Source organism: Equus asinus, chromosome 21, assembly GCF_041296235.1.
Source record: "Equus asinus isolate D_3611 breed Donkey chromosome 21, EquAss-T2T_v2, whole genome shotgun sequence".
Taxonomy (NCBI): domain Eukaryota; kingdom Metazoa; phylum Chordata; class Mammalia; order Perissodactyla; family Equidae; genus Equus; species Equus asinus.
Genome location: NC_091810.1, coordinates 46,887,920 through 46,899,857, shown reverse-complemented (window position 1 = coordinate 46,899,857; position 11,938 = coordinate 46,887,920). Strand labels below are relative to the sequence as shown.

The 11,938-nt window shown below is 59.0% G+C and overlaps 1 protein-coding gene across 3 annotated transcripts; it reads right to left on the bottom strand.

Moving 5' to 3' along the window:
• Positions 1-766: 766 nt before the first annotated feature.
• SEMA3G (semaphorin 3G) lies at positions 767-11,605 on the bottom strand. 3 transcript variants are annotated; one of them, XR_011496466.1, is made up of 17 exons: positions 11,416-11,605; positions 9,420-9,580; positions 9,243-9,305; positions 8,866-8,985; positions 8,506-8,596; positions 8,274-8,390; positions 7,890-8,035; positions 7,573-7,687; positions 7,408-7,477; positions 6,959-7,103; positions 6,428-6,659; positions 6,242-6,333; positions 5,513-5,554; positions 4,566-4,794; positions 4,122-4,261; positions 1,684-2,774; positions 767-1,591 (listed from the first exon to the last, which is right to left on the bottom strand). XR_011496466.1 is itself a non-coding variant. In XM_014868780.3 (16 exons), exons 1-16 carry the CDS (start codon positions 11,522-11,524, stop codon positions 2,334-2,336), a joined length of 2,313 nt encoding a protein of 770 aa, XP_014724266.1. In that variant the 5' UTR covers positions 11,525-11,605; the 3' UTR covers positions 767-2,333. The 3 variants fall into 3 exon arrangements, 2 of the variants coding, with proteins under 2 accessions (XP_014724266.1, XP_044611236.1); XM_014868780.3 differs by having other exon boundaries at positions 767-2,774; XM_044755301.2 differs by lacking the exon at positions 5,513-5,554 and having other exon boundaries at positions 767-2,774.
• Between the last annotated feature and the right edge of the window lie 333 nt (positions 11,606-11,938).

Sequence of the window (11,938 nt, the reverse complement as noted above, 5' to 3'; positions counted from 1 at the left end):
AACTTCATCCCTTTCCTTGTAGATTCTGTGTGGTAGATCACTGCACTATCCTCACCAGACTCTGGGCAGTCATGACAATAAAAATAACAATAGTAACTATGAGAAGTGTGCTCTGAAGACAGAGAAACCACAAGGCCCATCTCAACATATGAATACAAAAATAGAATTCACACATAGAAGCATTTCCAGGACTTAATAACACACAGTCCGATAGGGGTAGGGGTGTGGGGAGCTGGGAGAAGCATCCATAATTTTCCAAGTACAGGTTTTCATTGTTCAGGATTTTGAGTTCCTTCTCCCTCCATTTTTCAGAGTAACTTCCCCAAAGGACTCTGCCTGGAGCCAGTCACACCTGGGCCCAGTGTAAAGGCCACTGAGTGCCTCGTCGTCTCTTTCTGGCTTCCCAGGGACAGAGAAGCAGAGCAAGCTGCAGCTCTGACACCCTTTCCTGGGGCTCTGCGCTCTCTCTCCCCCCTCTTCCATCACCTCTCTCTCTACTTCCCCTCTCTTCTCCAGCCCCCATCCCATACTCCTTCTCTCCTCTGCTTTTAGCTGTTGACATCTCAGCCACTGCAGCCCTAGGCCAGGGGCTTCCCAAAGTGTTGTCAGGTGAACCTCAGTGCTTCTGGTTCGCTTACTGTGCAGTCAAAGCGGGGAAGGGCAACTTATTTCAGAAGCCAGTTCTCTGGAGATGGGGGGCTCGGATGAAGTCCAAGGCAGATGCAGCCTGGGTTTGAGTTCAATGGGACAGGAAGCCTTGTCTTGCTTTTTATCTTTTTTTTCCTCCTTTCTTCATCTTGGTTTTTTTAATGGAGGGAATCTTGAACCCGATGCTCTTGTCTCCCTCCTGTTGGTTTTGTGCGTCATTAACTTGTTCATATGCAGGCTGGGAACAACTTTTCATTTAGTCCTCCTCCTCCTCCCCTCTGTGCTCCCCAGCCCAAGAAACACATTACTGCTGATGGCAAAAACACCTCCCTACACACCCAGACAGAATGTATCCTGGCCACCTGAGCCTCAGCCCCAAGAACCAGCAGGACTTAGCAGCTTTTTTCCCTGCATTCTTTCCCTTAAAAGAAAAAAGCTTTCATAAGTGAATCATCCACGACCAACTCTTATTTAGCAAAAACCAGATTCCAGGGTGAGAAACATCTGGCCTTCCCAGTGGCTCCTGAGCTAACGGTTGCCATCTTGAGTCCTTGAGAATGCCTGCTTATGAATTTCATAGTCCATCCTAGGGTTTCCCACTCACTCTCCATCTCAAAAACCTCTCAATCCTCTGTGGCCCCCACCAAAGCCCTGCCCCTCATCCTGTCCACCGGCTGCAGCCTGCTCACAGAGCCACCACATTCCCACCCTCCCAGGCTTTGGGTGTGCTTGCATTGCCCTGGGACAGACAGCCTACTCCTCCCACCACACACTTCCTCCACTCCCCTCTTCCCGTTCTCTAGTCTGCAGAGATGGGAGATGACGTTCTCCTAGATCCCTCCCCTCTTCCTGCTCATCAGCATGGAGACTTTGAGGGTGGGGAAGAAAAATCCCATCAGGAAGTGTGGGCATCCCAGGAAAGCTGGCCTGGCAGCTCAGGGACCTGGGGAAGGGAAGACAGGCTGTGAGACCACCCCCCACCCTTGGTTTATGAAGTGAGGCCTGAGGCCCAGACCACCCCAGGTCCCAGGGAGCTCTAGCAGTCTGTGCTTCTGTGATTCTGAGATGGAGAAGAGGTGGTAGACAGTGGCGGGGAGCCACCAAGATATCCAGGCACAAAGTAGGGCAGGGGTCTTGCTGTTCCACCTTCTCAGCACCTCCACTTTCCCTCCCCAACTCAGTCAGGGTAGGTCTCCTTAACAGGTGCTAGCTTAGAGGCCACTTCCACCCTCCTCTGGCTGCCTGAGGTCCCCTGCCCAGACACCTCCTCAGTCACACCCACACACCCTCTCTAAGGGTCACTCAGAATGGCCATTGTTCTGCAGGCTGGGAAAGACCCACCCAGCCCTCTCGCCTCTGGGCACAACCGGAAATGTGCTCTGGGGGCCATCTCTGAGAACAAATAACAGGCCCACTGGGGTTGCCAGCGACCAGAGGGTGCTGGCTCCAGACTGGAACTGAAAGCACAGAGAGGGGCAGGGAACAGGCCTCTGGCACAGGGCCCCTCCATCAGGCCCCAGCCTTTCCTGTGACAGCCTGGTAGGGGTATCGGGGGTAGAGACTCCCATCTCTAAGAGGCAATCAGGCCCACCGGCCCCTTCTGCCCTAGCTAGGTGAGTGGGAGACGCTGGGGGCTGCTGCGGGGCCATCCAGCCCATCCTGACTGCCCCCTTCTCTGCCCTCTTCTATGTGGCCTCCACCTCCCGGGGCGTCCGATTACGCTCTGCCTGCACCCGGCTCTTCACCTTCTTGCCCAGCTCCAGCCCTGCCCAGCTCTTGCCCTTGGCTTGTTTGCCCCGGCTCCGGGAGGAGCACCACACACGCTCACAGTACTCATCCACCCGGGGCAGGTTGGCAAAGCCGATGAGCTGCAGGATGTCCTTGTACCAAGCCTTGGTTGGGGTGGAGGCCAGGCCTCCTCGGGCTGGGGGATCCTCTGGCCGCGGCACCCTAGGGAACAGGCTGTCGAGCTGTGTGGCTATGATCACCTCCAGAGCCAGGCGGACCACCATCTGGGAGAAGCCGTGCTCCAGTGTCGTGCAGGTGTAGGTGCCTGCATCCAAGCGGCTGAGCCTGCGGAACAGCAGCCCCTGCTCTGTCTGTAGGACTCGCTCATCTGTCTTCACCTGCCAGGCACAAGGGAGGGTATGATGAGGGCGTGGAGCAGGGCCCCACACACCATCAACTTCTCTGCCCCTTGCTTCTCCAAATTTGCCATCTCAGGGCCCAGTGCTTGGGCACTTCCCCTCACCCATTCTCCCCTTCCCAGGAGGGGCCCAGCAGCTTGGCAGGCTTGGCCTCCTCCTCGAGACTATGAGCTAATTGCCGGCAGGGCGTCACCTTCCCATAACCCAGGACAGAGCCTGCAAAGGGGGCTTTCCAAAGATTTGACTGACTGATTATCGCTAGTCAGGGGTCTGAGGCACCTATCTTGGCTTTAGGGGGCCCTGGCACACATTCCCAGGGAGCGGAGGGGGTAAGAGGGTATTTTACTCAGGGGGGTCTGTACCCCCAGCCCGAGTACTAGAACTCCTCTCCACTCTCCACACACACTGTCTTCCCTGTCTTGGTCTGCATTATTCACTCCCCCAACAGTGCAGGGCTCACAGCCTCAGCCAGGGGTGGGCTGAGTGCCCATCACAGTGTGGGAGGCCCAAGTGCTGTTCTGATCCGGCCCCATCTCTGGCCCAAACAGTGTCTGCACATCTGTAAGTTGAGGCTGAACTGCTTAGGCGGTTAGTGTGTGCTCCCCCTGCCCCTGGCCCCCTGGGGGAGTCTTCTCAGTGCCCAGCCCAACAGCTGGCTCAAGGCTGGCCTCCTCCAGTTCCCAAGCTGGAAGGAGAGCTCTTCCTTTAATCAACCCACTCCCTCCTTCCCTGCCTGTGGGAGCAGCTGGAGAATGGTTCCTCACCCTGCCCCACCCACACGCATCCTCAGGCCCCAGACTGAAACCGTCTCTGGGGTTGACAGACCTTTCCAGATAGGGGAGGAGAGGGCCTATGCAGACAGCTGGACTCCAGGGAGGAAGTATGAGGCCAGGCAGTATGTGTGGGGTTGAGGGGAGGGTGGTGTGTGCTAGGGCCAGTGGTCAGAGGCCTAGGCCTGGGATAGAGGACTAAGAACCCTTGGGGAAGAGAGCCCCTCAAAGATGAACCATACGTGTAAGCATAGGGGGCTTCCTGAACAGCCCAGATCCCCTTCCCTCTCTTCCATCTCTGCTACCCACGTCTCAGAGCTTAGCTCATTGCCTTGGAAGTTAAGGGCTCCTTACTACTGGAGGAGTTCCAGCCACATCTGGCCTGAGCATTCCCAGATGGCAGGAACAGGGGCACCCCAGGGACCTAATACAAAATTTTCTTTGGTTGATCTTGGCAGGTGCCCCTTAGAGCCCCTTCCTAGAGCTCAGGACTTGGAGTTCAGGGAGGGGTGTGACCTCAGGACACATACAGGCTGGAGGCAGAGTGCTCGCTCACCTGGTCGGACCCTTCGTCCCCTGGCCTCTGCAAGAACCAGCGCACAGCAGCCTGGGGAGACTTGGGCAGGCACTCCAGGAAGGTGCTGTTGTGCTCCGTGCCGTAGACTGTGGTGGTCGCCACGAGTCCTGCAGCCTCCGCTGGAAGGAGGCAGAGGTAGGCTCAGCTTAGGAACTATGGGGAACCGGGGGCCAACTGATGCCCACAGCCCAGAAGCCCCCACCAGTGTGACAGGGACCTATGTCCATCAATCTCCAAGCCAGTCACTCTGTCCACAGACTTTATACTATATACTGACAGGAGCTGCAGAGACAGAGAAGCTGAGGACTGTTTGAAACAACAGACCAGTCCAAGGCCCCACTTCACAAGGGTCGAACCCAGGCCATGGGTGAGTAAGGACCTTGTGGGAGCCCAACTGGCACCCCCATGCCAGCCGCCACTCACCTTCCCGGCTCTGGCCCAGGCACTGCAGGGCAGGGTTGCCGTGCCGGATGTCCTGCCTGCGGAACCGGCGCTTGCTGGTGCCCGGCCGGTAGTGGGTGCAGGAGGCACCATCCCAGGCGCAGTATGGGTCCCGGGCCAGGCAGCACTCTGCACAGGCACTGCCATAAGTCTCACACTGGTGCAGCTGCAGCCGGGCCACGCCCAGCCTCGAGCCCACGTACAGCATTTGCTGGGGAGGTACATAGCCAGAGCCCATGGTGAGCCTGGGCTTCCCCAGAAGCAGCTAGGCTCTCAGCCCCCTTGGGTTTCCTGAGACCTCCTGCCATTTGCAAGTGGTCCTCCAGAACCTTTTGGGTGCATTCACAGAAACAAAGAATATTTATCACCCACCTGCTATACACCAGATCCTGTGCTAGGACATGCAGCTGATGGGGCAGACCTGGGGGCTTTTCTCTGAGGGGCTTCTCCAGGCCCTCCCTTCTGCTGACCTTTGCCCTCTAACTTTATCATGACTTGCCTCTGACCTTAGAGGTACACTCTGATTTAATCAATCCCAGTACAAAAGTCAGGATTTACCCAAAGATAAACTTGGGGAGATGGTATTTGCCACTTGCAAAGGACACAGCAGACCTCTAGGAGACTCCCCTGTTTGATTTAGAATCTGGACTTTGTTTTTAAGTAGGTTTGCCTTCCCTGAGGAACCAGCCTTTGTGGATCTCCCCTTATCTGAACACAGCCTCACTTACTTGGGGTCTCCCACTGCCTACTGGTTTCATTCATGGGACTCTCAGCTCCCAGCTGGACTCTCACCCCTCATTGCAAGGCCTAATCAGGCAGCTGCAGGGCGTGCTGTAGTGGGGCTTCCCAGCAGACAACAGCAGCACTCAAGGAGGCTGCGGGCAGGGGTGGAGAGGGTGGAGGGGTAGGGAGGAGGCAGCTGCTCTTACCCTTTTGACAGAGATCTCCATTTCAGTAATGGGTGTGGGCACCTGGGGATGGAGCAGGGTCTCAGCGAGGGTGGGCTTGGGGGAGACTTCCTCTGCCTCCCTGCTTTCAGCCTCCTCCAGCCTCTGGTGTGGGAGCCACCTACCTCCCAGCCTGGGTCAACGCACACCCTGGCAACTAAGGCCAGACAGTCTTTCCCAGACATCAGGTTACAAGAAAGGTCCCCTCACCCTGGCTGGCCTCCAAGCAGGAGGCTTGGCTGAAAGCACAAAGCTCCAGTGTCCCCTCCCACAGCTCTGTTCCCAAGCAATGAAGCAGCTGTCCCAAATCAACCATCCCATGTCAGGAGGCACAACAGTACCCCTGACATAGATGACACCCTGTCTGATTCCATAGATGGGCCAAGAGAACCCCTTGGGGACTTGGGGTCTCAGCCACCCCCTCACCGGGACTTGAACCTGGCAGGGCTTTGTCAAAGGGTGCTCACCTTGGCCGTCCCTCCCTGAGCCTCCAACTTTCAGCTCACAGACTGCATCTCCAGGCCCCACAGTCATTCAGAAGCATCAGCAAGGCCTCTGCACCAGTGAGTGTCATCACTTTCATCCCCCCCGGCTGCAGGTTCAGTAAAAACAGTCCCATCTCCCTCCTGTCTTTGCTCCTGCCTCCCTGGAGGGAGGCCTAGACCCAGGGACTGGGATTGAGGGGACTCCTCTCATCAATCCCCTGCTCACCTTAAACACCTGAAGCTCCTCCAGAACTACCTCCTCAGGTTCCGCAGAACCCCCAGCCTGGAGAGCAATGACCTTGAGCACGGAACCTGAGTCTAGGGCAGAGGAGAAGGGGTCAGTAAGAGAGGAGGGGCCAGCCTGGGCCCCTGCACACCTCCCCGGCCCAGCCACCTGACTCAGGCCACTCACCAGTCCCCAGGAACATGACATCGTAGGTCCCATCCTCTGCCTCCACTCGGTCCACCACGATCTGGCGCAGCTGCTGGGCTAGGTGGGTTTTGACAAGGACAGGGCGGCCCTGCCGAGGCCGCACAGGCTGGAACATGAGTGGGTGGGCTCGGGCAAAATGTAGCACCTCGTCCGGGTAGTCCTTGGTGCTGCCAAAGGGTCGTCCTGGCTGCGCAGTCATCTTGCTAGGGCACTGTGGGAAGCAGCAAAGGGAGTGCCTGAAGCATCCTGGAATGGCCGGTTCCCCACCCCAATCTGTTTCCATGACCCACTGCCTGGGCACACCAACCTCAGAGGGACCACTCTCCCTGTACGAGGACTCCTTAACATGGTCAGGGCTTCGCTCCCCTCCTCACTCCGCCCAGCACCTCTAGAGCCCCAGCCCAGCCACTGCCATGGTGCTACACGCAGCTACAAGGCTGTCCCAAGGCGGAGTCCCTCCTGGCATCTGCTCAGCCCTCTTCCCTGGCCTGGCCCTGGGCAGATACTCACCATGCCAGGGCGAGGGAAGGGCACCTTGCCCCCATAGGGCCCCCACTGGTGCTGGGGACCATCTTGGTGGGCAAAGGGCCCCTTGAAGACCTCCCAGATGTCCACCATGTGATACACGCAGACAGCGAAGCCCTGGAACACAGCACTGCCAAGGGCGGACAGGGACAATCAGGCCAGAGTGGCCATGATAGGCAGGAAGGGGGCAGCCTGGTTCCACGGTCAGGGCAGAGGGTGACAGTGCCTGCAGCCAGCAGAAACCGAAAAACAAGGACATCCAGGCAAAGGCAAAGAGAATGAGGCAGAGAATACAGCCATGGAGTCCCTGTGTCAGGGACAGAGACAGGGACCCATGGCAAGGCCAGGACATGAAGGCAGAGGCTCAACAGAGGAAGCTGAGGGTGCAGAGACCAGGCCAGGGGTGGGAGGTGAAGGGAGGCTGGTGTGCCCACCTGACCGTGCTGAACAGTGCATACACCTCGAGGCTCTTCCCTGCCTTGGGCCACAGCAGAAACACATCCTCTAGGAGACAGAAGGCCACTGCCAGTGACCCCCACTCACTGGCTCTGAGCCCTCCCTGCTGCCGCACCCTGGCCTCCCCCTGGAGATGTCCTTACCCAGCTGATCAAAGTGGGTCTCAGCACCACTGAGGCCAGGCACCGAGCAGACCAGCCTGGCCTTGAGGAAGGTGCTCCATTTGTTCACCAGCACCCGCTGGCCACCAGCGTCATTCTGGGGGTTGGGGGCCAGAGTCAGCCTTGGGCCCATGAGGACAGGCCTTCCTCCTGCTCCTAAACCCTCACCCTTAGGGGGAGAGGCATGGACGGCAGTTTCACACCCCTGCCTCAGTTTCCCTACTACTGCTGGTGAGGACAGGTTGAGGAAGGTGGGTGTGGCAAGGACTTGAACCTTACCACCCCTTCACAGCTCTCACCACACAAACACGGCCCACACGGCTGACGGTGACACGGCCTGGGCCACCATCTGGCGAGGGGACAGTCTCCGAGAAGAAGAAGTACACCTTGTCATCATCCCGGTCTGAGTTGTCAGGGATCCGGGCCGCCATAACAAACCGGGGATCTGTGAGGTGACATGATGAAGCTGGTGCGGGGGGTGGGCCTCACAGGGGAGGACAGGGGGCTGAACCCTAGGGGAATGGAAGAGGTTCAGGGACCCCACTGGAGGCTGGAGTCCCAGGGAGTAGAGTGGGGATGGTCTGCCCCTCCAGTCCCCACTCTAGCATCAGCTCTCCTGCCTCCCTGCTAATGCGGGGGGCAGACTCCAGCCAGCCTTGCCCTCAGAAGACCCCTGAGCTCACCATGCAGGAGATTCTGGTCAGAGTCAGAACGCAAGGCTGGCCGGGGACCCCCACTCCGGAAGATCATGGCCTCACGCCCAAGGAAGTCGGCAGTGAGGCCTGTGTACAGATCCCCACCTAGGATAGGGGTGGGAGGCAGAGTCAGGGGAGGAGGGCCCAGCTACCATCCATTCCCAATGACATTGGCTAGCTCCATGCTCCCTGTCCCCAGGTGGGCCTGGGGATCACTCACCTACAAAAGTGCTGGCAAAGGGACGGCTGGGCTCATGTGGGCATCGCCCCCGCCCACTTTCTACACTGCCGGGCTCCAGGTGGAGCACATGCTGGGGGAGAGGCAGGGAGGGGTGTCACCTGGGAAAGCAGCACCAGCCCCCACACTGGGGCAGTGCCCATCGCGTGCAGCTAGAGAGTGGGGGTGGGCAGAAGGCGCCCTCATTCAAGACCTTGTCGATGGGGTCAGCTCCCTGGCACAAAGGCGCCTTTCAGGCCCCTGCCCCCTCTGCCCAGACCCAGGCTCAATGGGGAGCGTTCAGGCAGCAGGGAGGAAATGTCACTGCTTCCCAGTCCTTTGTGGGGCCCACCACAAGCTCACCTCTCCACGGTGCCCAACAGTGATGAGGGCACAGGTGGGCTGGAAGGCCCCAGTGCCACACACCAGCAGGTGGGTCCGATTGTGGGGCTGCAGCACCCGCACAAAGTTGGCACACTCCATCTAGCGGGGAGAAGATGGGGGGAGGGGATGAAGGATGCTCACTGTCTTCTTGGGCCCCGAGGCTCAGTCCTGCCTGGCTGATCAGCTCTGGGGATCTAAGATGAGGGTAACATTCTTCACAGACCTTCAAAGGCCCTAAGGATGTGCTCCAAAGGCCCCCAGCATAGGCACCTGGGGGAGTGGCCACAGGCTATCCTGGGGGTCAGGGCCTGGGTATTGGTCGGGGTTGGGGGGCAGTCACTCCCGACAGCACTCACCAAAGGATCTCTTCCCTTGCGAACACACTCTTCCCTCTGTCCTGGCTGCGGAGGCCACAGGACCTGAAACACAGCCTAGCTGACTCCTGACCTTACAGCCTCAGTTTCCCCACCCAGCTTCCCATCCCAAGACGACCAGCTCTCAGACAGACCCTCTCTCCAGTCAGTCCAGCTCACCTCCCGGGGATCCAGCCATGCCTGGTCCAGCTGCAGAGAGTAGAGAGCGTCACGGCCCCCCAGAAAGAGGCAGTCCCGGTACTCATCCAGGTACATGGCCCGAAGGTCCAGGGAGCCCCGGGGACCCAGAAAGATGGCAGAGCGGTTGGCAGACAGGAGGTCTAGGAGGGAGCAAGGGAGGGGGTAAGGGCCTGCTGCTCAGCCCACTTCCCCAGCCAAGGCGTGGAGGTGGAGGGCCTCAGCTGTGCATTCAGCCCCCACACACTCACATCTGGAAAATGTTTCCTTGCACAGGGCTGCTGGAGAGCTTCTGAGAAATGGCTCCTGGGGGTGGGTGGGACAGGAGGCTCTGAGCCTCCCACCCAGCCCAGCCCACCCAGGGGCCTGCCTCCTACTCTTCCATGCCTTAGCCTCTTGATCTGTCATTTAACATCTTCTTCCCGCTGGCCCATCTGTGCCCTACCCAGTCCCCAGGGAAGATAGCCCTGCTGGCAGAAATATGGCAGCAAGCTGGGCAAAGTGCTGGGAGAACCTTGAGGAAGGGTGGGTGAGCATTGTGTAAGCCTGACTTGGGGGGACAGGTGGACAGGCAGGGGAGAGCGCTCCCAGCAGAGGAGCACATGGCAAAGGCCTGGGTGTGGGAGAGGCCAGGTATGGCCAGGTAGAGCTTCAGGCTCTAGACCAGGACTGTGGCTAAAGAGGATTTTCTCCTCCATAGACACTGGTGACCCAGGCCTCAGGGATGGGGGCAGGGGGCGGAGGGGACTGTCTGGGGATCTGGTCCCAGGAGTCAAGGATCCTGATATAGGTGCCAGGGGTTCAGCAAGGGAGGTGGAGGTGATGGGCAGGCAAGGGGGCAGGTAGCAGGATGTGGTGGGAAGGGGTGCTGGCCACCCTTGGGAAGGCCGAGCATCCTATGCCTGCCCAAAGGCTCATCCTTGACCCAGCACCCACTCCATCCCCAGACTCTTCCAGGCCTCTTCCAGGAAGCCCGCTATAGCTGACAGTAATTTGGAAAGAACTCACCCTATTTGGGCTTTTTCTTGTAGCCTGATCACCCCCTGAAACCACAGCTCCCAGGGCAGGACCACATTCTCCCCCCAGACACCTGCTTCAGCCTCTTCCGAGTGGAGTTATGTCTCCCGCCTCAGACTCCCCAGAGCAGGACTGGGTCTCCTCCCTTGGGCTGGGGTTCCCAGGGGAAGGTGATCACCCCTCTGGTTTCCCCAAGAAGAAGAATCTGTGGGTTCTGCCTATCTCAGGGACCTTTTCCCACGGATCATCTCCACAGATTCCCAGGAGGCCTGTGCCAGCTGCAGCACAACATGTCAGGTTAGATCTGCAGGGGAATCTCCTGGACCAGGATGGGCAAAGAGGGGAGGCTGGAACTTCCTAGGCTGCGAAGAGTCTCTGGGAGAGAGAGGGAAGAGGAAAGGCCAGAATTGGGAATTGGGTTGCAAGAAGAAAGTAGGCAGAGAGGCTGTGGGGACAGGGTGAGGAGACCCCACTGCAGGGGGATGAGAGGGAGAGGATGTTGCCCTGCCCCTCCACTGTCTGCCCTGGGCAAGGAGTCCTGGCTGGGTGCAGACAGATCCTCCAGACATGTCTTCTCAGCCCCATCCCCATCTCTCTCTGCCCACCTCTATTGAGGTCTCTCAGAGTCTCCATCCATCTCCTTTTCTCAGCAGCCCCCTCAGGTTCCCCACTATGTGTCCCTGCCTCTCCCACCTCCACCCTGGCCATGTCTCCCAAGACCTGTCTCTCTCCCATGCCTTCCTCCCAGCTGGCTGCAGCTCCTGCCTCTGGTGGCCAACCAGGAGCACCATCCCTGGGACCAACCACGAAGTCCTTCCCACGGGCTGTGCAGGGAGTGACTGCATCCCTCCAGCTGGCAGAACAGACTGCCCAGAGCTGGCTGTGGCCCCACAGCAGGGGGTGTCACAGGGTCCAGGGTTCCCACGGACATGCACACAAGCAGGGCATGCGCTGCCCATACCTCGGTAGGAGAGCCGCAGGCGGGGCACGCTGGGGCCGGGGCTGGGGCTGCCTGCACGGAGAAGGAGGCCCCCCAGGAGGCAGCAGATGGCCCAGGCCGAGGGGACCATGCTGGGGAACCGAGGGCACCACGCTGCCCGCGGAGCCCCCTCTGGTCCCGCTGCTGGCTGTAGTTTGCTCTGTTGCCGCCAGGCCTGCCACTTATAAGGCAGTGGCTCCACCCCATCCAGGGCCAGGAAGGCGGGGAGGAGGAGGGAGGGGGCAAGGGCCCCGCCATCCACCTGCAGCTTCTTCCTCCACCGCGGCCAGCCCCCTGGATGCCTCTGTGTCAGATTGGCTGGTTCCCAATTGGGGAGACTTTCCCCCCTGAGGTGTGGGTGGTTTACATAGAAATGTTCACAAACCCAAGTCCCCAGGTTCCAGGAAAATGTCAAGGGGGGAGATAGCCTGGAAGAGAGTTCAGGGATCAGAGGTCAGAGGTTGGTGGGCTGGGTGGGGTCTGGCTGGGCTCTCCTTTGCTCCCT